The sequence below is a fragment of the Podarcis gaigeae genome (assembly GCF_964106915.1).
Source record: "Podarcis gaigeae genome assembly, chromosome: 2".
Taxonomy (NCBI): domain Eukaryota; kingdom Metazoa; phylum Chordata; class Lepidosauria; order Squamata; family Lacertidae; genus Podarcis; species Podarcis gaigeae.
The window spans coordinates 98,087,761-98,114,673 of record NC_139679.1 but is presented as its reverse complement, the minus strand read 5'-3'; the positions used below and the strand labels follow the sequence as shown (position 1 = coordinate 98,114,673).

The following is a 26,913-nucleotide window of genomic DNA, read 5'->3' as shown; positions in this document are numbered from 1 at the left end:
GGTTTTGTTTTTTATTTAGTATTGATTATGGTAAATTTTGTTGGAAAATATTAATTTTTTTTTTTAAAAAAAAGATATGTATGGGTGACATTATTTGTGCGACAATGCTTCACAATTATTCACGTGTTTCCACAAACAGAATCTTACCTGGATGATCTGCTGTATTCAGAATTACAATAGGGAGAACTTGCAGAGGAAGGGAGCTGGTGCAACTGTCTTGGTGGAAAAATAAACAAGGATACAATCAACAAATGCTATTCGGGGGTCATTCCTTAAGAACATAATACTTCAGAGTAGTAACTATTTGTAATAAGACAGGGAGGGCTTATTGGGTGAAATATTATTTTTACACTCATTGATTTTCCTTCAGCACATTCATTTTGTTATTCTGGGGCAACTCTTCTTCCTCAAAGGGAAAGTACTTTTGGCCAGGTCAATAACAACCCCATGGGAACTTTTGTCTAGGGCAGGACTGACTGCTCAGTAGCCCTCCAGATCTTGCTGAATCCATCATTCCTGAGCATTGGCTACACTGCTGGGAGTTGGAGTTCAACCAATGGGTTCAGGTTACAAGCAAGGAGATTCCAGCTAAACACCAGGAAGAACTTTCTGACAGTAAGAGCTATTCAACAGTGAAACAAACTCCCTCAGAAGGTGGTGGACTCTCCTTCACTGGAGGTTGGGTGGCATGTGTCAGGGATACTTTAGTTGAGATTTCTGCATTGCAGGGGATTGGACGAGATAAACTTCATGGTCCTTTCCAACTGTACAATTCTATGATTCTTTGATTCTACAAAAATATAGATGGCCACAGCTTAGCCACCCCTGTTCTAGACTCTAGACCTTTCTGGATTATAGATGGGAGGTCTCATCTGATTTGATTCAGCTCTCATCTGTAGCCAAATCTATCAAAGCTGCACTTCCTGAAACAGCAGGTGAGTCAAAACACAGCTGTCCTTTGAAATTCACACTTACTTGCATTTTTCAACCACCAAAAGCCAGACCAATAGTGCTGTCCCAATGCCTGATACAAATCAATCAATATATATTGCCCAATAGCAGGGATGATAAATCCTCCCTGGGAGAGCATACCACAATCAGGGGACCACCATGGAAACGGTCCATTCTCTTGAGGCAGGGGTACAGAGCAGGGCTTCAGATATTGATCTCAGTATTCAAGTAGCCTCATACAGGTAAAGGTGATCTGTGAGGTATTGTTTATAAGGCTTTATAAGTCAAACCTAGCACTGTGAATCGGGCTCAAAATCACTTTTACTTGCACCTGCAAGTTTTCTTCCACATGCTTCCACTTGCCAGATTGCGACATATGTTCACAGAAAACCAGAAAACCACTGTGGATACACCAGGTTTCCAGAAAATACTTGGCTACAACAAATTACAATTCAAGTGTGTATGCATGTAGTGTGCATGTGTGAGAAAGAGATGAAAGACATGTGTGTGTAAGCACATAAGAAGCGCACTGGTCTCATTTTCAGACTGAATACCTGTGAAATTCTGTAAGCTACATATTGCACATGGTGCAAAGAAAATAGAAAAACAAACTCCAACAGAAACTAGAAGACTGAAATAAAGATGTGGTTGTGATCTGAAATTGAAAACAAATTGTGATTTGTTTTCATACACTCGCAACCTTTCTGTTTCCTATATTGAGGCAAAAGGATGTTAAGGGGGTTGGAAAGTGTTTATTTTAGTAGCATAGAAGCAGGAAACTGTACCAGCCTATAAATATACTATGAGTTGCTTATGACATCATTAAGCCATGCATACCTCTTCTCTTTTGATTTATGATGATGTATGAGTAATTCACATTGGTTTGAGTTTACTGGATTTGCTAATGCAGTAACAGGGAAGAGCTGATGAAAGGAACATATAATCGGAAGTGAATTTTTGATGTCACCTTTTAAGTTCATATATGAGTGACTGGGTAGATTAGAATGTTTTTGGTGGACTTTTAACTTTTATTTTTATTATTTATTAAATTTATATAGTGCCCTTCATCCAGGCATCACAGGGTGGCACTTTGTCCCCATCCAAATCTCACATCCCATTCATTTCCATTAACGTCATTGTTATTAAACTATATCCTGTGCACATGAATGTATCCTCAGAAACCACCTGCCATCCCCATATAAAACTTGGCCTTTCAAATTATTCCCATCCTTCTGATGCATAAGCCAAGCATGTTTAGTTTCCAAAGAGAAAAGGTCCCAGCTTTGGTATGTGATAAGAGCACTATAGCCATTTTTGGCAAAGTAAAATTTTCTGTAATAATAATAATAATAATAATAATAATAATAATAATAGATTGCAAAGAAATTGTCTGACAAAAAAGGCTTCATTTTATTAAGAAATTCAGTTCATTTCATCTCTGTTCTATGTATGAAAAGCTGAAATTCAAATTAAACAGATAAGTGTTAAACTCTGATTTTCCATTGTGTAGCATTGCCCATCTGTATGCAAAAACCTCAATTATATAATGTTCATATAATATGTAATGCCAGTAATGTGCAATGACCAACATGCAAGTAAAACCAAGCCGAATGTGAACCTATATGGCTGCCTTAGCTACAAATGGATTTTTCTATTTTTTGGTCACTTATCACTTCTTGTCCCATGAGTTAAAACCCTCCGACAGACAATATGCATTAGATACCACGTGTGTAACTTTGACTTTCTGGAATAATCTCTGTTGCATACATTTTCTTTTTCTTTCTTTTTCTTTTTTTAAAAGAGCATGTTAACTTTGCACATATTACAATGTGACATGTTAAAAGTATTAAAGGTAGACACTTGAGACACAGAAGGTTAAACCTATTTTGAAAATATGTATCTTTTTAATAGGTCTCAGCTACTGGAAGTATTAGAATAAATATATGGTAGGGCTGACATTTGGAGCTCTTTCGTCTCATCTCCTCCGCCCCCTTTTTTCAAATAAAGAAATATCTCTCTTGGAAGACATTTTGTAGCCAGACTTCCAACAAAATAAAAAGCGAAGAGATGAGAGAGAGAGAGAGAGAGAGAGAGAGAGAGAGAGAGAGAGAGGATGGCAGGAAAGGGAAGTTAAGAAAAGATTCTCTCTCCCACATTCAGTTTAATAAAATTAAAGCAATTTACGTAATATTGATATGTCGATATGTTTTTTCAATAATTTCCCCCCTGCAATTTAAATAAAACTCTCATCACTTCAAAAATTATAATTATATGTCTTCCTCCCACTTTGAAAATGGCAGAAGGTGCTCATTTGCAGAGTTCTACTCTTCAGATTTTCCCTGAGAATAGAAATGTCATGACTCAGTTAACAATGCTTTATTATTCACATTGATCTTTTTTTATAGTGTTCTTTATCTCAAAAACATTGTAAATCAGATAGCTTCCTCCCACTCTTTTGTTCATTTGCAAATTTTTATTATTCTCGTTTAAGAAAGCAATGGAGTGTCAAAAGTCACTATATATTGTTTATATTCTTTTTCTTCCTTTAAAATTACCTTTAACAATAAAAAAATAAAGCTTAGCATTTAGGGGGGAATACCTGAATTTTTTAGCAAGCGCAGAGTTAAGAAAGGAAGGAGTAAGATTTGCAGTAGTGCATGTGTGTGTTTGTGAATGCATACATAACCAGCCCACCCAAAGACATTTTGCTGCCTGAGGCGAAGAAACATAAGAAGCTGCTATTTACATAATCAGACCATTGCTCTGACTCGCTCAGTATTGTCCACACTGACCGCAAGCAGGTACACATGGCTGTTGCTCACCCTCTTGAGAGCCCCCTGGCTTCTTCTTCTAATGCAAACCTTCACAAACACAACTTCTTATTGTGAAGCGCCAGGTCCTTGTCATTCTTTCTCCCCCATTTTGCTATCTTGGGCAAGCCAGGGGTCGGGGTGGGGTCAGGAAACCTCCATGGCCATGGTGAGCCTCAGAAATAACATTTTCCTCCCACCCCTCAACAATGAATGAACTTGAGATCCCTGGGATTGAAGATTGGGAGAACACAGCCCAGCAGATTAAGGAACAGCTGGATATTATCTGGAACACAGCTAGAGGTTATCCTGTAGTGTATATTTTGAATACTTTGAATAATCATTATGTACATAGTTGGCAGGCGGAGAATCGAAAACCCTTCTCATTTCTTTTTCTTTTCTTTCCTTTTCCTTTTCTATGACTTCTATTTTTTTCTTTCCTTTCTGCTAACTCTATCTATAGTTATGTGAGAGGATGCAGGTGGCGCTGTGGTCTAAACCACTGAGCCTCTTGGGCTTGCCGATCAGAAGGTCAGCTGTTCGAATCCCCACAACGGGGTGAGCTCCTGTTGCTCTGTCCCAGCTCCTGCCAACCTAGCAGTTCGAAAGCACGCCAGTCTGAGTAGATAAATAGGTACTGCTGTGACAGGAAGGTAACTGGCATTTCCATACACTCTGGTTTCTGTCCACATGACCTGGAAAGCTGACTGTGGACAAACGCTGGCTCCCTCGGCCTGAAAGAGAGATGAGTGCCACAACCCCATAGTCACCTTTAACTGGACTTAAACGTCCAGGGGTCCTTTACCTTTTACCCTTATATTTTTGTTTTTTAAATGTTTAATGAAGATACACACAGGAAGGTAATGGGTGGAAGATGAAGGAGCAGGATATGGGTGAACTCCCGGGTGACAGCTGGGAGGCTCACTTTCCTTTGTGTGGAATAAGGGTTAAGATACAACCTTAAAGAGATTGCTCCATCTTCATGGACCACCACCACCTGAGTCCTTTCAGTTGTGGCATCTGGTATTTGGAATGACCTCCCTAAAGAAAGACACCTGGCTTCATTCCTGCCTCTTTTTAGGTTGTGAAGACAATTTTATTTTGTCGTGCTTTTGAAGAAGTTTGGCTTTACTGTGAATTGTGTTTCTGTTTCAAAATTCTTGTGTTGATTGCTGTTTAATTTATATCTTTTAATTTTACTTTATGTTAAATCTGTTTTCTATTTTGGATTGTATTGGCTTGAACGCCCTGTGAACAGCCCTCCCACCAGATGTCAAGGAAATAAACAACTATCTGACTTTTAGAAGACATCTGAAGGCAGCCCTGTTGAGGGAAGCTTTTAATTTTTGATGTTTTATTGTGTTTTTGATATTCTGTCGCAAGCTGCCCAGAGTGGCTGGGGAGGCCCGGCCTAGTCTGACTGTAAAGAGGTGCAAGGAAGGTGCAGCAATGAGAAATCCTAGTGATTTCCTTGTTCCTCCTCTGCCCTGGGCAAAGCCCAAACAGCAAAAAGTGTTTGGCTGTTCTTTCAGTTTCCAGTGATGTCCCAGAATGCAATTTGGTTAGCAACATTGCCCTGATGCTTAGATTGCTAGAAGGCGCAACTGGTGGCTATAGCCATCAGTTCAGACAGCAGGTACTACAGTCACTCAAAATCTGCTCAACATATGGCTGCAGTACAAACTGACCCAGTATTGCAATCCAGTTGAGCTGAAGGTCATTTGAACTGCTAGTTCTGCCTGCCGGAAGGTGTTTTCTTAAATGGCTGACTACTTGATAAAACTGGATCTGATCAGTCCTTCCTATATTTTTCCCCCTGAAGCTTGCTGAAACCATCTATCCTGAATGTGCAAAACTGGGCTGAAAAATCTGATGGGAAACATGGCAGTTGCTCACAGCGCAGGCTTGAAATTGTCTTAAACTAGGCTTTGTTTCGATGTGTGGTATGTATATGTCTGGCTGGGGTGTGCTTATTTGACAGGAAGTAGTCCTTCTGAGGACCTCTCTAAGAGGAAGGTGTACCAGCTTCTTACTGGAAGAAAGGCGTCTCTTAAATTATGGCCTGTATAGTGCTGTAACGCCAAGGGAGAGTCATGCATAAGATGTAACTCTGCTTCTGTATCAAAATTAGGCAAAACCCACCTTTATTCCCACTTGAAAAGAGGGATCTTGCTCTCCCTCTCCCTCTTTTTGTATCTGCTATATATTCAAAGCAAGCACTTTTTGCTGTCAGTATACTGCTATTGTTCACGACTCCAAATGTATTAAAAACACAAGGGCATTTTGCGATGTGTATTGTGCATGAGAAATATTGTTACATGACAAGCTCCAATTGGCAAGTGAAAAGAGGTTTTATTGAAGGAAATCGCAGCAGCAAACAGTGAACTATGCAGAATAATGGTAATTGTTCCTTTAACATTGGCAGCACACGTTCACTTAATATGACTTGTTCCTCTGTCTCTGCCTCATCAAGACCCAGAGGACCTGTTAGACAAGCAGCCAGCCACCTCTCTCTGGGATCAAGCTGTCAATGCAAACTTGCTTTCTTTTTCTTTCTTCGAGCTAAGCTATACCCCCAGAGCTCCCAAAGCTTTTCCTGACTGAAAGCTTTTCTGAAGGAAAAAAAAATTAAGCGAGCTCCGTTCTAAATTACATCACATGAGCACTTCTGTTCAGATTGACAGAACAAAAGAGGTGTGTTGGGAAAGGGGGAGGGGGTTCCAAAAATATAGTCTGAGTTGCCTCCATTTCACCGTAGGATTTGTTTCGTTGCAGCTGATCGGGGAGGTTGTTGTGTTAGACCTGCTTTACAAACAAAAAGTCCAGAATGGAAGTGTGAAATTAGTCAAATAAAAGTAACCATGTTCCCTACTTTATAAAAGACAGCCCTCTATTTTAATGGCTTGGAGGACAGTCCTCTGTTTGATGGGTTGGTCTGGTCCATGTCCAGTTTGAAGAGAAAGAACCGTAAGAAGGTTAGCGCAGAGGCCTTGCCGATTGAGCTGGCATACAGATTACCTGGACACCCTCTTCCCCACTATGGTGAGATGCATTATATTTCTGTTTAACGATTTATATATTTGCACAATATTTATACAATTATAAGATGCCATTCCTATGCAAATCTGCATCCACTTTGGTCCTCTCGTGGGGCGATTCATAAGACACACACATGCAGGACAGTGCAGTCCTGGAAATTCTTGGTTCACATCTTGCCTCTGCTATGAGCACAATGGGTGATCATCAGTTGGTTTCAATGTTACTTAAAAGAGTTGTAGTTTAAACTAAGGGCATAATCCTAACCCTAGATCTGCCATGTTAGGATACCTCAGCCAGCAGGTTCCTGGCTCAGCTGGGCTATGTTGGTGTAAGACACCAACCTCAGCTCAGCCAGAGATACGATAGCATGACTCTTTCATCGTAGCTCAGCCAGGGCTAAACTGAGACTAGCAGATCTTACACTGTGTTAATCCTTGAAAAAATGGCCATTCTGTTTCCCCTCTACCATTTTAAAGGCTTGTTTCCCTTTTAGGTCGACTCAGTCAGCAGTAGAGCAGCAATCCTGCTGCTGAATCAAGTTTGGATCTGCTATACTTTGCATCATTTTAAATTAAACAAGCATAAATTACACTGGCTTTGCATATTGCTACCTCATGATGTATTTCTGCACACACACAACCTAAGAGCACGTCTTATTCAGCTCAGTAGAGTTTTGTTATCTGTTCACAGATAGCACCCATTAGATTATTGTGATGTGCTAAAACATGGGGTTGCCTGTGGAAACTGTTTGGAATCACTTAAATTCACCTCTAGTTTGCACTTTATGCTTAAAATCTGCAGTTACTTTGGTCTCCGAAGAGGTTGGGAAATAGGGTTGGTGAATCCTTTGGATGGAGGGGGAGGGGGGAAAGAAGAAAAATTACTATGTTTATAAACATGAAGGCACCTGGAGAAGCAGGGGTGTCAGGGTATCATGTAAAGGAACAACCCCTCAAAACACAGCTCAAAAGCAGCCTTCAAATTATCTCACTGAAACAAACCACATTCTTTCTAACCCTCTTCAGCAAGCCAGTCTGTGCTTTGCTTGGGGTCTGGATAGCACAAATGGGGTTGGATGGTCACCAAAGTGCATCTCATGGGATATATTTGAAGATAACAGCAGTTTTTATGGAGCAGAGAAGGTGCAAGAATAACAGTGACAACAGTTTTCAATGTTGTCTTTGCTGGAAACATGGGGTTTTTTTTAGATTGCAGACTTGAGGAACCCTTTTTATCGATCTTTTGCCTCAAAATCCTACATGAGACTATATTGGGGTTGTTTTGTGTGTGCCTTTTGTTCATGGGAATGTATTGCTAAAGTCTGTTGAGGATTACTAGTGTGACAGTTCTCTTGCCATGAATCTACTGTACCAGCGTTTTGTGGGAGGTCTTTGAAATGCCTTTCATGTAGCAATCATTTCCCCCTTTCCTTTGTTGCTCTGAAATGGTGAAGGTGGTATCCTCCCCGCCCCCTGCAGCTGTTCCTCTTTAGAGTAGATACTAGATGGTCCAAGGTTTTGAAAATAAACGGCAAGACTCTTCATTGCTTGGTCTCCGATTTCTGTTCAGAGTTCAGAGCCGACATTCCAATGCCCACTCTCTCCATAGCAGTTCTGAGGCTTAAGATATCACAGGGGAACCACTGTGAGGGACTGCCTGGACCCTGAGGAGCAGTGAATGGATATTGATGAGTGGGCACCAGGAAAGGGGGCTTGGAAACTGACTAGGAAGAAGGGATCAGTTGGCTGGGGGACCCCGTAGTAGCCAGGAGATGAGAGTCAGAGGCAGGAGAAGCTGCGGGATTGGAGAGCATGAAGAACAGGTGGCGGCAGAGGGAGAGAAAGATCAGGCTGGTACAGAGTCAAGGGTTTGCACACCTCCTCCTCCTCCTCTTCCTCCTGCCCCCACCTCTCCTGCTCCACCATCTCCCAGGACCAGAAGAGGATCAAAGTTAGAGGAGCAGAAACAGGTTACACGCAGGTGAAGTATTTGCCTGCTTCTCTGCTCAGGTGCGGGAGAGACATACAATGAGGTCGGGGTGGGGCCTCTCTGTTGTTGCAACTGCCTCATTGAGTGCACACCTAGGAGTAGCTGGGAGATGTAGGACTGATAAATATGCCTTTTCCCTAACTTATAATCTTTTAACCATTTTTTTGTTCATTCCTCACTCTGGACATCCCTTGCCTCGCAGTGCCATGACAACCACCCAGAGAACTTTCTGCAAATAGGAGGCATGTAAATGTTGTAATTAAAAATACAATAAATAAAATATAGGAACAATGTACCTCCCTTGAAATGGGGTGCTCACAAAAAACCGGGAGACCTTAAACAAAATGAAGATTGTGCTGGTTGAGGCTGCTTAGTAAAGGATCAGGAACTCTTCTAAAAACTGGCACACTGAAGAATACACACAGATTGACACAGAAGACCATCTGCATTCATAGATCTGTGTGGCAGAGTGTCATCTGAGCCTCTCTGCATGAACCAAGATTTATAAGTGACTATTGAAAATACATTGCTCAGTGGGAACACACACAAACACACATATGCCCAGATCAATTATTATGTGAATTTTTGTCGGCTTAAAGATCTTCATTCATTCTTGTTCATGGGGGAAAGAACACGTATTTCTGGTGTATTGCTTTTGCTTCATAAGCAGGCTGCATCACTCACTAAAGGCTGCTTTCTCCATGGGTCAAAATATCAGCATTCCACCTTGAGCATTCTATGATGCTCCAAACAAATTAACCAGTCACTTGTAGCCATTCAAAATAATGTGTGAGGGCTCAAACTGTGTAGGGCAGAGCTTTCCATGCTGTGTGTTGTGACATGTTAGTGTGTCAGCGGCAGTGTGTAGGTGTGTCACGCGAACACTCCTCGTGTCTTATAGCGGGTTAGTTTAACCCCCCCCCCCCCCGGTTTGCTAGTAAAACTGAATTACTGTATCACGAAATGATGCAAGTCTAAAAAGTGTGTCAACAACTTTGGTAAGCTCTGGTGCACTGCCCCCAGTAATCCCATGCATGTTGGCTGGTTCCACAACCAATTGTCTAAACAAAATCTTGCAGGAAGATTTTGAACATGATTAGAATCCTGAGTGCTCAGTGTTCCCAATGGCAGAGATTGGATTTTATGCTCAACTGAAAGTGGTTCCCTGGGTCTTGTCCTATCTTGGGCTACAGCTACCTCCTGTTATCACCAGCTTGGGCACCTTCTTTCATACCAACAACCCCAGGCCTTTCGACTGGGGCAGGGGCGAGGTGCAGTTGTCACTGAAGTACTGGTGGGCTTGGGCTGCTGCACAGTGGTGAGTGGGTGTTCTCCACTGTGTTTTATTTATTTATTTAAAAATTAACGTGGTTGCATATTTTGTAACATTGGAAAGTGCCCTGGGATCGCTATGAAGAGTCCTCTCCAAATTCAGTAAATAAAGCCACCATTTTAGAGAGGCATATGAAACATCTTATGTTTCAGTAAATAAACATTTGATATTCTTTACACCAACGTTATTTCCTGTTATGATTTTTACTAATGGTGCGTTCATAAGAAATTCAGAACAGAGAAAGCATAACCGCTGTATGTTAGCATGTTAGCATTTTAGATATAAAGAACGCTTCAGCTGGGAAAATTAAGAATTAGTTAATTGGTTACAGAGCTTTAATTAAAGGTTACATATGGACTACTTCATATTTTTATTCTCTGTAACCAACTGGCAAGAACTAAACTTCTGTGCCACAAATTAGAGCACAAGCTTGTTATTCTTTAACCTGCAGAAACAGTGCAGGATGAATGTAATATATTTTATGTGTTGCGTGTGCTTTTCCCTTTCACTGTATCCACATCCAAGTCACAGGTAAGGTGATTTATATTTAATAGGAATCTTATGGGACCATCAAAAAGGGCATTTATTTGCTACTGAAATATCAATTAAGATAATATGCAAAGTAATACAGTAATCAAATAAACCTGATGGATAACATAAACTTTCTCCCCCCACACCCCCCCCCAAAGCTGCACAGGCATGCTAACAAATCTATTTGATCAATATATGGGATGTAAAAAAAGAAAAGGAAAAGAAAAGACAAGATTGACTGATGAATAAAATGAAACTGACACAAATAGGCTGACAGCCAGTTTCAAGTCTCTTTAGGGCAAATGCAATTAACTTAGAATAATAGACTCAAATTTGATGGTTAGAAATGCATTTTTATTAACAATCACAGCCTGAATCATTATGTGAGCTTATGAATAAAATTGTACTTATATTTAGCATATGTGTGTGTATATACATATATCAAAGTATATATTAAGAAAAGGAGAGAACATTGTTTTTAAGCATCAGAATGAGAAGGGGAGGGTGAAGAAACCTGATGAGATTTTAAGTAAAGATACATATACAACCATATCTGTATATATAGCAAGTATATAAGGATGCGGCGCTTAGATATACAGTATAGCATAGATCATCACCTCCCGCCAGCCATCTAGTCCCCCAAACTCCTAGGCCTTTTGGGATATAGATCTGCAATCAGGGTTTTTACCAATTTCATTCTGAAGAAGAGAAGTCATTACTAGAAAACTATGCTCATTCTCTTTAGTTTAATAGCTTTTTAAAATGATTCATTTAAGGAAGAAAAGATTAACACTATATTTACCAAGTGTTTTATTTCTGCTAGCAATGCCATCACAGTGACATTTTGTAATCTATATTTAAATCTATATTTCTAAAAAGTAGTGGAAGGATTGGTAGTGTCAACATTTTTTCTATGGCATGTTTGTCATTGGACCCTATTTGCACAAATAATGTTGTTCTAAAACAAAAATTGATGGATGTGAGAAGAGGAGGAAGAGGAAGAGGAGTTTGGATTTGATATCCCACTTTATCACTACCCTAAGGAGTCTTAAAGCGGCTCACAATCTCCTTTTCCCTTCCTCCCCACAACAAACACTCTGTGAGGTGAGTGGGGCTGAGAGACTTCAGAGAAGTGTGACTAGCCCAAGGTCACCCAGCAGCTGCATGTGGAGGAGCGGGGAAGCAAACCCGGTTCCCCAGATTATGAGCCCACCACTCTTAACCACTACACCACACTGGCTAGAGAAAGAGGATATGGGCTGAATATGATGTGATATTCAGGGTTAGTCTTCAGTATATGACTGTGGGTTGACGCAAAGATGTGCCCACATTTTTTTTCATCTAGTCATAACTACTTGTACTGCAGCAGAAGTTACTCTTGAGGATCCTTCACTTTTTGAGGGAAACCTTTTAGATAGAGGGTGAAAGTAGCTGTGCTAGAAAGGGAAGTGGGATGTGATTATGGGTGTCAAGTCTTTACAGGATTCCAGGAATTGGGATTCCAAGATCCAGAGACAGCTGGCTTGCCAGTCCAAGGGGGCTATAAGCAGGTATATGGTCTCAGATGGGCAGAAGTTCCAAAACAGCAATCAAGGCTCAGATGGAGTGGAAGCAAGTTTGCAGTCAAAACTAGGCATGGTTAAGTTCCAGAGCAGCAGTCAAGGATCTGGCAGACCAGGAGCAAGAACAGATTAAAAAACAGACAGGCTGGCAACACCCAGAGAAGTAACTAATGGCCATAGGCAAGCGGTTAGGTCTGCCTTCCCTAACTTCCAGGTGTTTTAGACTACAACTCTCTGAATTCCTGACCATTGCTCAATCTCTCCATCTACCGGAGCACCACAATCAGTCATCTGTGGGGCAGGGAGGGCATGAGTCTTTTGCCTGATCTCTCCAGATTCTTCTTGTAGTCTTACATTCTCTCCTCCTTGTAGGCTGCATTCTTGGAGACAATAATCTCCCACTACACATCGCTAGCGTTTAATCCCTTCAGTAATACCACATGTCATCAAGCCTGAAGTCTTCCATTCCACTAGAAATTTTATACAGGTCTGAATCTTTTAACTTTTGGATTTCTTCCTTCTGTGCAGAATGTACCAGAAGAGTATCCCTTAAAAGCTTAGTCTCTCACGCTCCCCCCCCCCCCCACAATTAATCAACTTAAAGGTTATTTCCAAGAGTGAAAGCAGTCAGTCACTTGACTAAATTGCCTTCATTTTCATATTTACCTGCATAGACATACACATAATGTCAGTTTTGTAATTTTAGTTTGCTATAATTTATTATTTACTTACCTTTATTTGGTAATTAATCACCTGCTCTTCATTAGAATCAATGCCAGAGCAGGATATAACATAAAAATATATAACACGTAATAAAATAAAACAACCTTTTTTAAAAAAAAACCAGCCAGCACAACAATAAATCAAATTTATATCACAGCATCATGAGAACAACGAAACATCTAGCCAAATGCCTCAGAAAATAGAAATGTATTTGCAAGCACAACATGAATTGAGCCAGAATGGTTCTAAACTAGTGGCTGACTTGAATACTGTGGGGTGCTGAAGGCTGCATACGCACGTTTTGTTCTAGAATCAATGGAGGCTGATTTTTCTATATACACAATATAGATCCACTGCATATTTTTTGCCCCTGAAAAGTGCTTCATAAGAAGCTTGTTTTATTTAAAAAATGAAAGCAGGCAGCAGATTGGTTCTGCATTACTCTATAATGTGTCCATTTGAAAGCAGATGGTCCTGTCAGGTCTCCACACCTGCCCAATGGTGCTGTGGGTGGGCGTCTACCAAGATCACAATCGCCACTTTCTTCTTCATTCACCTGCAACATGTGCAGGGAGAAAAAGGTGTGGATGACCTAATCAGGGAAGGGTTTTCAAATGTGTATTAACCACACCTATCCATGTGGACAGCAAAATCTAGAACCAACCTGGATTGAAAGTATCCAGTGGAGAATGAGTGTGGATGATTCCAGACTGAGAAAAACAACATTTTGGGGTCCTATAACTGGGTTAGTTTGCATGGAGCCAAAATCATAAACAGGGACCGGTGGTGCCTGCCTGATTACTTTTCCAAATAATGGCAAAAAGAACAAACCACAGGTGCAACAAAATCACCAACCCAGCACAGAGAGCAAGGTACATCACATCCTTCATTCCGATAACCACCATTCCCTTCCATCTGAGCACTTGAGACATGTGCCCCCTCCACCATCCAAGCTAAATGGTTTCCTAAATAAGCACAAGACCAGGTGTTTCTGATGGAGGAATGGAAATAAATTCTAAAACATCATGTGCAAAATTGGTAATCTCAGCTCATCAGTGCCAGCTACAGATTTTTTTTTCCATATTAAAAAGAGCAAAGTGTGAGAGACTAGGGTGCACATTTTAAGAAATGCTGCTTAACAGTCAGGTATCGCCACCCCTTCTAAGAAATCTGAATTAGCCTCTGACATGATTTCCTTTCCCCCCCGTCCCTCAGTATAATCAAGTTGAGACACAAGAAACATAAGAAGCTTTATACTGAGTCAGGCGCTTGGTCCTTCTCAGTGGCGTAGCGTGGGGGGTGCAGGGGGGGCCGGCCGCACCGGGCGCAACATCTGGGGGTTAGGGTTAGGGGGCACAAATCCATGGGTTAGGAGGCGCATATCCATGGGTTAGGGGGTGCAAATTCCTTGCCTTGCCCCGGGGGCTGACAACCCACGCTACGCCACTGGTCCTTCTGGTTTGGTATTGTCTACACAAACTGGCAGAAGCTCTCTTGGTTTCCAGACAGAGCCCCTACCTGCTGGAATGCTGGCCCTTCTTCAGATGTTTAGCCACTGAGTGGTGGCCCTTCAATTCTTACTCTTGCTTGCAATTCAAAAGTCATTTACATGAGATCCCTGCATTGTAAAGGTTTGACTAGATGATCCTCAGGGTCTCTTCCAACTCTACAATTCTATGATTCAATGCATCTGAAGAAACAAAGGAAATCATGTACGCATGTAGAAATGTCTGTATTTTCACTCCTACATCCCCCTCACTCAACAAACACAGTTCTCTTGCACACAACTGACTTCTCTGAATCACAGCCTATGTGAACTCTCTCTTGCACAGTTGATATAAGAAAAGGGGCAACCTAGGAATGGGGAGTAAAACGGGATTCTCAAGTTTCTGCTTCCTGTGTGTTGATAAGAACCCTGCTGAAGACTTCAGAACAGCTGGGAGAAGAAGAGCAGCAAAAAGCCAGGAGTGGGCAGAAGAAGCATCTGTGCTTCTGGAAAACCCTGTTCCTGCTGCCACTGGCTTGGTCTCAAAGATGCCTTGCATGTACAAGCAAGCACTTGTGCTTGTGCAAGGCAGCCCTGTTAAATCATTCTGATTTTCCCATTCCCCTAGATTAGAGTCTCCCTTGCCCCTCAACTCAGCTGCAGGTGCTCAGGACGGAGGAAAGAGGAAAGCTTAACTGCGTGAATAGAGTTTTGCACCACTCTTCTATGGCTCCCACCCCACATGTTTGCAGCTGCCTCTGCTGCTGCTGCTGCTCCATAGACTTGGTGTCATGCCTTTATTTCTGCCGCTGCCAAGTCTGAAGCAAGAGGCAGTCCAGGAAACAGGGCATCGGAACGGCACCAGAATAATCCACCCCAAGTCCAGCAAACACAAAGCTCTGCACTCGATTAGCCTTTCCTCCCCAGAGAATCTCAATAATATATGTGGCTTTGCATGTTTTTACAGACGGAAGAAAGCCCATAGTGATCATTTGATTCAATGGCTAAATAATACAAAGCATAGAAATCCATCCAGTAATTCTTGAAGTGGAGGGAATTAACATCGCTGAGTGCATCAGTGAACAATGTCAAGCCCAAAGAGTCAACGCAAGGCCAGTTTTGCATCTCACATTTAGTGCTCAATCCCTTTCTTGATGAAGCGAAAGGGGGGGATTTGCTGTTGACTTTGATGGAAGCAGGATCAAGCCCTTTCTTTGCGAGCAGTGACATGGAAGGTGGTGTTATGAAGAATGATTATATTTAAAATAGCTGTGATGTAATATCAATGTCAAGTCCATTATTTAAACAGATGTAAATTTGCTCTGCTCTTGAACTCTGGTGAATTTTGATGGCAATATTAAAGGGATACTATTAAAACTACTTAAAACATCTATTTGTTGGAGAGAAAGGAAGGAGAGAACATGTGTACATGGCATTGGTGGGGACCTGGTTCAAACTGCTTCCTTAATCACTTGCTGCAATTATTTATTTGTAAAGCTTCTTGTATTCTAGCAAATTATAATATGAATAAGCAGCTAAAAGAGGAAACAGCAAACATATATAGGATCATGTGCACGTACTTAAAATTAGCTTATTTAGGACAATTTTTTCACACAGCTGTAGGTCTCCCTCCTTCCAATGAGCTCAGGGAACCAAAGATGGTATTATCCCATTCCGAGCTCACACAGCTATGGAGCCCACTCTCAAAACCAGCCTCTGGCAACTGCCAGGCCCCCAAACCCCAGCCAGTTCTACCAGTACTGGGATTTGCCTTGAAGTCAATCCAGTATCTGGTGTTTGTGTCAGCCATTTACATTTCTAAACTATGCCCCTGACATAGTGCCAGTCCATGGAATTGTGGGAAATTACAATGGCTGCCAGGTCCAGCTCACAGCCAGCTCAGGGATAATAGGAACTGGAGTCTTGCAACACCTGGAGCTGAAAGTTCTCCTTCCCTCCCTATAGCAATGTTTGAATTTAGCGTCAAGAAAACGATTTGGGAAACTGGGGAGGGGGGGCAATGAAACTCTGAACAAGGTTGTGTTGCCAAACTCCAAACCCCTCATATTCAGATTTTTCTCATCCATTAAAGTTGGCAGTTCTTTTAAGGATACCAAGCATATATCTCTCAGTCCATTATCACAATGTCTTGAGGAAGGGAACTTGCCATTAATAAATGCAGAGCGCATGGGTCAAAAATATCAATATGAAAAATGGAAAATATTTTCAAGTATTACATTAGTGTCAAAACTTCAGCTGAAATCTGAGGAAAGTAATGCGCAGTAGAACAATGGAAAGAGAAGTGGCCGTATTTTAGAAGTGTGCACCGGCTCTCTACATATCCTGAATTACCAAGCTAATTGCTTGTTTTTGAAAATGCATATATATATATATATATATATATATATATATATATATAATGGCGAAGGTGCTCACATTTCCGAGTCAAATTGTACCATTAACAGGACATTTGGGGGCAGATCAGAGACTTCCTAAGATTCCAAAATTCCACAGCAGTCCCCCTCAAACTGAAACAAAACAAAGCTGACTGGTGAAGCCCCAAAGCTTGAGAAGGGAAGGGATGAAGTGTGTGTGAAGGGGAGGAGGAAGTGAAGGAATGAAAACAGACACATCTTTCCATCCCTAATAGGGAAGGAAGAATGAAGAATGTAGGTACTTGGAAAAATAAGCAGAGGAAGGGTATTGGGGGAAGACATTGCTGTCCCTAACCAGCAAAGAGGAAGGGGTGTGCCTGCAATTCTCCCTGTCACAGCCACTATCTGCAAGGTACAAAACTTCATGCATTAATATTGTTTATGCTGCATTGTCACTGTGAAAGGGCTCTGTCAGTAGTGCCTGCTGCGTTTTCCAGAATTGGCAGCGATACTATAAGGGATATCGAAGTACCCATTTTGTTGCTCTGGGACCCAGACATTTTCCACTGTCTGAGTATTATATACAATGGGACGGAAAGGTACAAATTAAGTCATTTTACGCATAAAACTGTTTCATTTGAAATCTAGTTAAAATTATTTTAATGACTTACGTAAAGTGAAATATCAGGTTTTCCCTTTATTCCTTCTTCTTGGCTTTGGCGTCACGCAGGCATATTAATGATTATTTGTCAAAGTCACACTGTTTGCTTACAAGGTATGAAGGCTTTTTAGACACTATCATGACAGCTTTTGATTCGCTTGATAATATTTGGAGTAAGCCATAAAAGCCAATCTCTGAACGAACAGACCACTTTTATTGGCTTTTAGTCCCATTACAGCTATCATAAGTGGTAAATTGGCCTAATTCAAGTAATGCTGCTGCGTCATACTGGAAAGCCACTGCTTAGTTTTCAACTTTATTTATTTTTGCATGGTTGTACTTTAAGATATGATGGTTAAAAACTAGTGCATTGCAGCCCTACCAGAGGTCCCCTCTGGGGCATGGCTCCTAGCGGCCTGTGATCAAGTGTGCACTGCTGGGTTGTGGTTCTACTGCTACACCTATTTTGTGAATGAAATGTTCTCCGGTATAAAGCGTATTACAAAGCCCAGGCAGGAACATATGGAAAGCAGTGCATAAGTCAAGCCAGGACTTCAGTTGCTGCCAAATTATAAGCACAGGCGGGCTTTGCACAACAACAGTGAACTGCACTGTACTCGATAGGCTGTCCCCCAACTGTGCACAGACCAGCAAAAGTACAGCTATGGTTCTCTGCAGTGCAGGGGCAGGGAACATTTATCAGCTGCGTTACCTTACGAGCAGCCACATTTCAGTGTGGTTTGATGTTTTGTTTTATCCCTTTATATTTTATTAGAAGTCACCCAGAGTGGCTGGGGGTAACCCAGTGAGGTGGACAGGTTATATGGAAGGAGGAGGAGGAGGAGGAGGAGGAGGAGGAGGAGGAGGAGAAGTTGTTAATATTATTCTGGGAAGTCATCTTAAGGAGAGAACACACCACTGCCTCATTCAAGACAGATGGTAGCTCCCTCTTCTCCATTCAGTCCCTCCCTGGACTCACCCATTCAGCCATATGGCTAGCTCTAACTGTGGCATCCAGCTCTGTCTGAATCTGAGTGGTTTTATGCCTCACAAAGTTGTTACCGTAGGCCTCCCAGGGTGTCAGAACAGTGCTCTTTTAGCTAGATGACAAAAGGCCATGTACCACTGAAAAAAGCTCTGCTGGATGGCTACTTGCAGGTGCAACAGTGCCAGAGAAGTAAGTTTTATTTGTGGTTCGAGGACCCGATCCCTGCTTTGTGGAATGAAGACACACAGACACAGAGTATAAGGTTAATGGGCAAGAAAAGGCCACAACTTTATTGATTACAGCAAGTGAGAAGGTATTGGCTTAGGCATTGGACCACGACAGATTGACTCCACCCACTCGGAGAGGGGTGAGCCCAAAGGGGGTTTATTCAAAAGAAGCCTGTTGATGCTAATACAACTATAAGCTCTCCCCTGATGTCACCGAGGGTCGTGCCATGGCCCCCCACCACACAGGCATCGGACAGGATCCACGACCGCCGGATTCCTTTAACGGAATACCCAAATTTGAAGGGGTAGGCGATGGCCACACCTAGCCCTTCCACACACCATCAACACATTCCAATGCCTAACCTAACTGCCAATACCAAGAAAGTTGTGACGATTTCTACGAGGTAGGCAAAAAAACCAAAAGGCCTAATGCTAATTGGAAAAATTCCTAACAGGCCCCCTGGGCAACCTGGGTGACCAACCTAAGGTCCATAGCAAGGTCAAGAGAAAAACTAAGCCCTAAGCTCTAAGGGAGTGGAGGGTGGGTGACTTGCGACGAGAAGGCGGAAAATGAGGTGGAATGGCTGGTGCAGCAGTAAGTTAAACTGCAAACCACACCCCCTCCAAGCTGCCCGGTTGGGCGCTTACCTGTGGGCGTGGTGCACCAGCCAGGTGAGTGGGGCAGGGGGCGTAACGCCCCCTGTGTGACACAAAAATCGCGTCCTGCCCACAACACCTCCCCTCTTGGAGGAGGAGAGGCTTTACCACCATCATGTGGTGGGCATGATGGTGCAACCTCACCTGTGTTTGGTTAGATTTGGACTGAGTCAGAGTCGGAGTCTGATGCAAAAGTTCACTCTCACACAACCCAAACACACAGGAGTTTTATTTCAGACTGGTTTGTTTTAATGGTAAGAGATTAATATCATCTTTATTATTTATAGTCTAGAGAGTAATTCATGATTAAATAATATAAGAAGCCAGGCTACAAATTTACCTCTTAATTATAGATGCGGCAACACTGCTAAATTGTGTTCCTGTCTCCACTAAGTAATCTCTGGAATCTAGCAGAAGAAACTTGGCACCTGAGCCATTCAATCAACATCGAAAGAAAGTGTTCCCCTTCCTATTCAAACTGCTTGCAGGGATTTTCCAGCAAAGCTGGAAGTGAAGTCTAATTTGTGCTAGTAATTAGTACAAAGATGCATTGTCAGCCATGAGGCCTTTAAGAAAAAAAATTGGCCAGAGAAGCACAAAACACCCATCCCTTGTCTTTTTAGTGGAATTGGTTAGATCTCCTCTCTCTCTCTCTCTCTCTCTCTCTCTCTCTCTCTCTCTGTGTCAATTTCAGGTTCTTCTTTTACTTTTGTCCCTATATTTGTTTACTTGCTATTTCTCTTCTTAGATCACAAGTTGCTTTGGGATGCTTCCACGTCAAAAGTGACAAAATAACAACAACAACAATAGTAGCATCAGCAGATTTGAATCACACATTGCTCCCATAGTGGTGTGTGGTCTATTTCATCCCAATTTCCCATCCTGAAAAGAAAAAAACCAACTTTTAAGCCTCATCTCTGCCAATTCTGAAAATACTGTGTCTGTAAATGTTGGTTGATCCTTCACTTAGTTGCAGTGTATCATCTTCTAAGTACTACAGCTTGATAAGTGTACAGAGAGATGTTTTTAATCTCCTTCCCTGCCCCACAAGCCTCCTAAAAGTGTCTCCTGAATGATGTGGAATGGGGTGCAGCTATGTCGGAGTACAGTAGCAGTCAGTGGCATTGTCGCCACTCTGACCTCCCCATCTTCCTTCCAGGAAGGTAAAAGGTAAACAACCCCTGGACAGTGAAGTCCAGTCAAAGGCAACTATGGGGTTGCAGCACTCATCTCGCTTTTCAGGCCGAGGGAGCCGGCGTTTGTCCACAGACAGCTTCCCGGGTCATGTGGCCAGCAGGACTAAACTGCTTCTGGCACAATGGAACACCTTGGTAGAAACCAGAGCACACTGAAAAGCCTTTTACCTTCCCGCCACAGTGGTACCTATTTATCTCCTTGCACTGGTGTGCTTTCAAACTGCTAGGGTAGCAGGAGCTGGGACAGAGCAATGGGAGCTCACCCCATTGTGGGTATTCGAACCACCAACCTTCTGATTGGCAAACCCAAGAGGCTCAGTGGTTTAGACCACAGCACCACTCACATCCCTGGCTCCTCCCAGTAGGCCTCAGCAATGCTGGTGTTGGGAGGTCAGTTAAGCGTCATCCTAACCGCTACTGCCATGCATGTGAAGAATCTTTCACAATGTGGGTGGGAGGAGAAAATTTCCTTCTCCAAACTTCCTCCCATATCTTACTATCCAAGCCTACCATTTAAAAAAAGTTGTAACAGGTAATATCAGGGAACCTGTGTGAAATCCTCAGTTGTAACAGAAATATTCTACTGGGAAGATTAATTATTTCAGGCCTCCTCTGGTTCCTTGTTCTGCTGGAAATGGCAAGATTACTAAGGAAGGTTAAAGATTTGGAAAGGGCCAAATGTTTTTGAAAATGGGAGCTTAGATGGTGTTTTGATGCAAGCTGAGATGAGGCAAGGCGAGAGAAAAGCACAATGGACAGCTCCATGCAAGGCTCAGGCATGAGAAGAGAGCCCAGATGTTGCTTCAGAAGCAGTTCCTTTCAGGACTGAGCCTTATATAGGAGCTACAGCTCCATCTCAGTAGCTGAGATGTGTATCACTATGTAATGCATATCATTTAAAAAGGGCCCAGTCATTGCTAGCAGAGGTTTGTTCCTATGGAGTTGAGTTGTCTTTGGGCCAGAGGGGTAGTGGCTATGCGCACTCCTTGCAGAAGTGTTCCCAGTAGGGCTGGCCCCGAGGGGAATCCCCCCTCCCATTGGTTCCTAGCCACAAAGAGGGGAGTCTGATCCCAGGGTCTGGAATATTTTCACAGGGACCATGGCAAGTGAGCTAGCTAAATCCCCATCTGTACCCTGGAGCACTGAACCTGATCAGGAGTGGGGAGGGTGGAGGCACTACGGGTGGCCTTTTAGCATTTCTAAAAAACACACACACACAAAGCAGAGAAATTTAGCAGAGCCTGGGAAATGGAAAGAAAAAGGAAACACAAGAATCTATGGGCAGTATAACCAATAAAGCAAGTGTAGGGATTTCCATTTGTGCAATAGAACTTCTGCTTTGTCTCTGCTTCCCATATGCCCATGCGCTCCCACCCTCCACCAATCTGCTCAAGGTGGTTGGGGAGAAACCCAGAACAAATTTAGGGGGCATGTGACAGTAGGGCATGTTGAATTATTCAACTTTCCAATTCCCAAATTGGGGGGGGGGGTGCAATGAAGATGTAACATGACTTAGGAATTTGAAAGATATTTTGGTCAGATTAATATAATTTAGTTTTGCTTGGTAAATAAATTGTGTGCAAAATTGCATAGAAATCATTAAAAATGATTGCCAAGTACTTGTTGTTGTTGTTGTTTAGCATTACTTGACATTTTCAGAAGGTAAGATTATTGTTATTTTGATTTTCTGGCAGCAGTTTATATGCTGCTTCATCAGACGTAGAATTACCAAGCTAAATGTTCGCCAATCACATAAATAGCATATTTGAATTCCTCACACCCAATGCATGTTCCAGCCATGGAAAAGCACAAAAGAGGCGGCTGAGGAGAAAGTACAGCCTGGGGAGAGTCTTGATGGTTCCCTACCCATACTGTAATTCCTGAGCTGTTCAGTGAGAGTTAAAGGTAAAGGTAAAGGCACCCCGACCGGTTGCGGTGTTCTTCTCGCTTTATTTGCCGAGGGAGCCGGCATACAGCTTCTGGGTCATGTGGCCAGCATGACTAAGCCGCTTCTGGCAAACCAGAGCAGTGCACGGAAATGCCGTTTATCTTCCCGCTGGAGCGGTACCTATTTATCTACTTGCACTTTGACATGCTTTCAAACTGCTAGGTGAGCAGGAGTCAGTGAGAGTTAGATGGAGTCAAAAGAGTTTTAAGAATGAAACATTATTTAAAATAGGCAGCCAGTATTGGGAAGTTATCAGGCTGGACAGCACAGCTGTCTGGCTGGTGCTGTCCTAACAGAAGCATTTCCTACACCTCCCTAGTTACTGTAACATTGTTTCTCTGAGTGCATTTGAAATCCTTCCCTTCCCAGGAGATTGCATTGCAGAGTTCAAGAGCCACTCAGCTTATAAAACTGCAATTAATAGCAGCAAGCTGGAAGTATGCTACATTTGATAGACTCTGTGCCCACTGGAAGGGAGTCTTTAAATCTGCTTTTTTACAACTTAAAGGAAGAGTTGCATTGATTAATTCACTTGATCATAGGCCCAAAGCTGACAAGGCATCTTCCAGAGATTTTAGCCCTCTGGGACTGGCATCATCACTTTTCGGTCACATTTTGCCCTGCTCTTTAAAGTGGAGAGGAGTCACCTAAGGTTACACAACTTGTGTTTTAAATATTTTACCTGATGCCCCCATGAATAAGTAACTCTGCCACTAGCAATCTTTTGCTAAAATACATCTCTGCTCCAAACTTCAGTTAACTAAAAAAGCAAGCTGGTTTAAAATGGGGGAAAGACCTGGCTCTTTCCTCTGAATGAGTGGCTGCATGCACACACATAATTTCCAAAAAGCTCCAACAGTGTCCACAGGTCACTACATTTTGTCAGGAAGGGTCATAGCTCAGTGGCAGAGCATCTACATCACATATAGAAAGTCACAGGTTCAATCCCCAGAATCTCCCTGTACGGCTGGGAAAGAGTCATTGTCTTATTGAGGTAGATGGACCAATGATGAAACAGCTTCTGGTGTTCATATGTAAAAATCCCAACGCTACAGGTCCTCCTAAATTTTCTACTGCATGCCCTCCTTTAAAATAGCATGGGGTGCCTTCCATGTGTGGTTGGACTATAACCTCCATAATCCCTGGCCATTAGTCATGGTGGCTGAGGTTTATGGTAGTTGTATTCCTACAACATCTGGAAGGGAACACTTTGCTTGATCCTGGAATAACACATGCCAATGCTTTCTTAGGAGACGGACTGCAAAACACCTAGTCTCTATAATTTCCCCCATTTAAAATCTGCTCTTCCAGCAACAGCAGCTTGTGCCGATGGGAATTCAAAGGGCTTAACCTTGGCTGGATCGTGTCCTACATTTGTGGCTCCTTCTACTTCTCCTTCTTCTTCCAGGGGCTGATGCTACTGGAATCAAATATCAAACAACCTCCTCAAAAAGTGCATGGCTCTGTCTTCGGCTCAGCGTTTCCTCCACGAATGAAGTGGGTTATGACCTTATAGCCAATAAACACTTAATGGATACATTATAAAGATCACAACCTCTTACTAGTGCACACAATGATGGCACTCGCAGCACATAACGTATTATTTTGCAAAATGTTTTGGAAGCTCTGAGGGCGCAAGGCACTATATAAAAAGAGCTACTACGCCATATCTTTATGGCATATTTCTTCCACTGTGTGGTTCACGGATGTTGTTTTTAGAAGGCACAAGTAATCAATACAAAACCAGGAATAAAAATAACTTTCCTTTAAAACTGGATGCTAAAAGAACATACTGCTTTCTTGCTTCTGCAGACAGGATCAGGTTCTACTATGCAACTCACTCTTTTTGCTGAGAGACCTGAAAACTAATATTTTTAAGTGGTGTGGAGCACAAATAAATAAACATAAAAACCATTAATAAAACATTGGGGCAGCAGAGAGGGGAATCCTGTTCATCTTTCTGCTAGTTGCTTCCTAACACACCCAGTGCCCCTAATCGTCTGGTTCTATCCCTGCCTTCACATTGATGACTGGTAGCTTGCTGTCTATAGAGAAGCCAGAACTACATCTCCCTTTCCCATCACACCACAGAACTATGGGAACAGCCAGAGCTTAGAGGTGGAGCATCTGCTGTTTATGCAGATAGTCCCAGGTCCAATCACCAGCATCTCCTTGTAGGCCTGGATACATCCCCTATCTGAAACCCTGAAGATCTGGATGGATCAATCTCTTATTCAGTATGTTCCTAAAACAAGTCATATTTGTTTCAAGACCAGTAAGCCCAAAGCAGCCTCTGTAGGCATCCAGGAAAACCTTCCAGGTAAGAAACTCTGGTACCCAGAGGTGGTACACTGCACATTTCATGTTACAAACTAAGCAAACTGAAAACAGCTACGTGTTACTGATGACCACTCTGATCTGCAATGCTAATACATTCATCAAGGGTGGGGGACCAACAGTTCAAAGGAGTTCAAGGTGGCATACATGGTTCTACACCTCCACAACTGCCTGTGTGGTAGGTTAGGCTGGCAAACAATGGCTGACCAAAGGTTACTTTGTGAGCTTTATGGCTGAGTGGATATCTGAACCCTGGTCTCCCAGGTCTTAGTTCAATATTATAACCTTACTGACCTGTTTTGGGGCACCATGTGCTGCACTTCCCATTGGCACAGTGAAAGCCCCTACAGTGGTGGAGTCCCCTGCCGGTGGGCAGGCCCCTCCACCAAATGCTATTCCCCCTCCAGTAGCAAAGATAATGGGAGTTGCTCTCTTAGTTAGTATACCTATTGCACAGGAGTAATTGCACTAATGCCACTGTAGCAAAAACAAGAGAGACCTGTAGCATTTTGAAGACTAGGTGAAAGGCAGTCTATACATTCTGGCAGTGCCGGATTTACATATAAGCTAAACAAGCTATAGCTTAGGGCCCCACTCTCTTGAACAATTTCAAAGGGAAAAAAACCTAGATGTACATTTCCAAAATATAAGATAAAAAACAAATAAAGCCAACATACAGCAACAGTATTTTGTATTGTGTAGGCTCCTATGATGTAAGTAATGGGCCCCACCTGCTATATAAAGGACCCCACTACCTTCAGTAGCTTAGGGCCTCATCAAACCTAAATCCGGCCCTGCATACTGGAAATAAATAAATACATTGTGGCATTACTTTTCATAGAGAAAAGACGTTTTCATACTAAGTGCACCATGAACGTTCAATGCTGCTGCCTGCAGTTTACAACAAGGATAGCGCTGTCATCCTCTCAGACTAAATGTGTTAGTCTTTTGGCAGCCACAGATTAAAACTCTGTTGTTTCCATTATCATGCAGATGTGAGAACAACATGCAGCTATGTCGAAACATTGCGTATTTTTGAGACAAAACATGTTCTTCTCCTTTGCTCCTTCTAATTCTAATGTATTTTCCAAATGAATCTGAGCAACAGCAAACCAAATGCCACCAAGACATGCAGCCATCTTCCATTAAATCTTTTAATGTCATTATTTGCATTCCAGCCATAAACTTTTGCCAAGCATAATTTCGCAGATAGCATTTCTCTTTCCTGCATCCTTACTTTATGTCAGATGCTTCAAAAATTCATTTTGACTGATGAGTGGCACCTATGGCTAACATTTATATCACTATATCTAGAAACTAGGCCCACTTCCAATGGAGCACCTGAAACTTTCCTTAGATTTTTATTTTTTTTACTCAGAATGAAAAATTTGATTACTGAAAAACAGGACTCTCTAAACTTTAGGCCAAGCCCCAGAATAAGCAAAATTTACTTGCCACTGCTGTGGAGGTAGGAGTTAACCGCTGTTGAATTAGACTCTGTTGTGGAGTATTACTGTTATTAGGCAGTATTTCCAGTGATAAACAGTACAACTCACCTTCTTTCAACAACGTTGAAGTATTTTGCTGGTCATTTTCAAAGCTCGGTGTTGTTCTAATTTTCTCTTTGTCTGTCTCTGCTTCTGACATCTACATGGTAGGAAGTAAGATAGTATCAGTAAGTTTGAAGTTTGAACATGGTGGAAACAATCCCTGCAAAGTTAAAACACTTTATGCCTCAAAGATTTCTCTACTCAAAAGTCCCATTGAGCTCTGCAGTCCTTACTCTTCAGTATGCAGGTATAGGACTAAAGACTTAATTATATCCCACGGCAATCCATGCAATGTGCAGTGTAATCCTAAGCGTGTCTACTCAGAAGTAAGTATGTCCCACTCGGTTCAGTAAAGTCTCCTCCCTAGCAACTGTGTTTAGGATGGCAGCTGTACAACACAACCTTATTTCTGCATGTCTACTCAGAAGTAAGTTCCAATGAGTTCAATGGGACTGACTTTCAGGTATGTGCATACAGGATTGCAGCCTTAAAAGAATTTAGCTTTGGGTGGGTTTTTCCCATTCCCTATATTTATATACTAAGAAGTTTG

The 26,913-nt window shown here is 42.2% G+C and overlaps 1 protein-coding gene across 1 annotated transcript in view; it reads right to left on the bottom strand.

Moving 5' to 3' along the window:
* Positions 1 to 26,680, bottom strand: part of MDFIC2 (MyoD family inhibitor domain containing 2) — a gene marked incomplete at its 3' end in the record, with an annotated part of 42,407 nt that extends 15,727 nt beyond the window's left edge. The window contains 5 exon segments of the mRNA XM_083725351.1: positions 148 to 216; positions 7,606 to 7,615; positions 7,617 to 7,645; positions 26,370 to 26,460; positions 26,597 to 26,680. Of these exon segments, the coding sequence (XP_083581477.1) occupies positions 148 to 216; positions 7,606 to 7,615; positions 7,617 to 7,645; positions 26,370 to 26,460 (199 nt within the window). The 5' untranslated portion in view covers positions 26,597 to 26,680.
* Between the last annotated feature and the right edge of the window lie 233 nt (positions 26,681 to 26,913).